We start from the raw sequence: 1,366 nt of genomic DNA, 5'->3' as shown, positions 1-1,366 counted from the left end.
ACTTTTAGCAACTACGTTTTTAGGACAAATTACAAACATACGAATTCAAGTGTTTTTTTGAGGATCTGTGTTTATTCGTCAGAAAGTCTGCACGGTAAGTTTAATATCTTGGCAACTTTTTTTTCGAGATAAAAGCACCAGTTGATATTTAGACCAATGCTCAATAACCTAGCGCTAGCATGCTAGTTCAGCTGAAAAGCAAAGGCAAACTTTTGAAATACTAAAAATGATCATCTGCGTCTTTTGTAAAAAGGTATTGGTCACATTAAGAGGCTATGTACTACATTGCAGAGTACACAAGAATGAGCCTTGTTGTTTTTTTAAATGTGTTGGCGCCAATTGCAGCCAAACATTCACCACATACTCTGCTTTCAAGCGGCATTTTTATCGTGTGCACAATGCACCTGCACTTCAAGCTACTCCTAAAGCTCTTGTTGCAGATTTAAAATGTGCGGTTTCATTATGTGCCCGCCATTTCCAAACAGTGAAAGAGCTAGTGTCTCACTTAAACGATCATATTACAGAGGGCAGGTCTGTGTCATGTCCAGTAAGTGGTTGTAAGCATATGTTTACAAAAAAGTCATCATTTACTTCTCACATGTGTAGGAAGCATAAAGCTTGTTCCCCAGATGGTATTGATGACATGTACGATTGTCCTCAGCCCCCAAATGACAGTACAGAATATTCAGAAAACACAGATGAAGCCATGCCATCTGCTAGTTCAGCCAGTGATATGCCAGAGAAGGATAGTCATTCTTATCTCAGAAGCATGTGTCTCTTTTACCTTAAACTGCAAGGACAGCTGCTAATTCCTGCCTCTACTATACAGACTATTGCTGAGGAAATGCAGAATGTGCACGAATTGGGTCAAGCCTACACAATAAATAAGGTAAGTTGTTTACTAAAAAATGAAATGAACCCATCAGATGAAGCAGTCACTAAAATCTGTGACTGCATTAAAGAGTCAGATTTGCTCTCTGCTTGCCATCAGGGACAACTAGGAACAACACACACCAGAAATCAAACATTCAAAAAAATGTTTAAATACACAGAACCCAAGAAAGTGCCATTGGGAATGGATGAAAACATGACAGGAAAATTTGCTTACTACATACCAGTTGGAGAAACTCTGAAGAGCTTTTTAGAGTCACAGTTATGGAGGAATACACAGTCACAACAGTTTGGGGGTCCTGATGTAGAAATTTTTAAGGATTTATATGATGGAAAATTTTTCAAATGTAACCAGTTCTTTAATGAAAACCCTGAAAGCCTCAAACTGATTTTGTACCAAGATTCAAATCAAATCAAATCAAATCACTTTTATTGTCACATCACATGTGCAGGTACATTGGTACAGCACATGCGA

The 1,366-nt window shown here is 38.1% G+C and overlaps 1 protein-coding gene across 1 annotated transcript; it reads left to right on the top strand.

Annotated features, from left to right (window-relative positions):
• Nucleotides 1-205: 205 nt before the first annotated feature.
• Nucleotides 206-1,001, top strand: LOC146550608 (uncharacterized). Its single transcript, XM_085259942.1, has 2 exons — nt 206-889; nt 963-1,001. Exons 1-2 carry the CDS (start codon nt 227-229, stop codon nt 999-1,001), a joined length of 702 nt encoding a protein of 233 aa, XP_085116068.1. The 5' UTR covers nt 206-226.
• Nucleotides 1,002-1,366: the final 365 nt, after the last annotated feature.

The sequence above is a fragment of the Mchenga conophoros genome, linkage group LG20 (genome assembly GCF_057382185.1).
Source record: "Mchenga conophoros isolate Kocher_MC1m ecotype Shallow Benthic linkage group LG20, M_conophoros_male_GT1.1, whole genome shotgun sequence".
Lineage (NCBI taxonomy): Eukaryota > Metazoa > Chordata > Actinopteri > Cichliformes > Cichlidae > Mchenga > Mchenga conophoros.
This window is presented reverse-complemented; position numbering and strand designations above follow the sequence as displayed.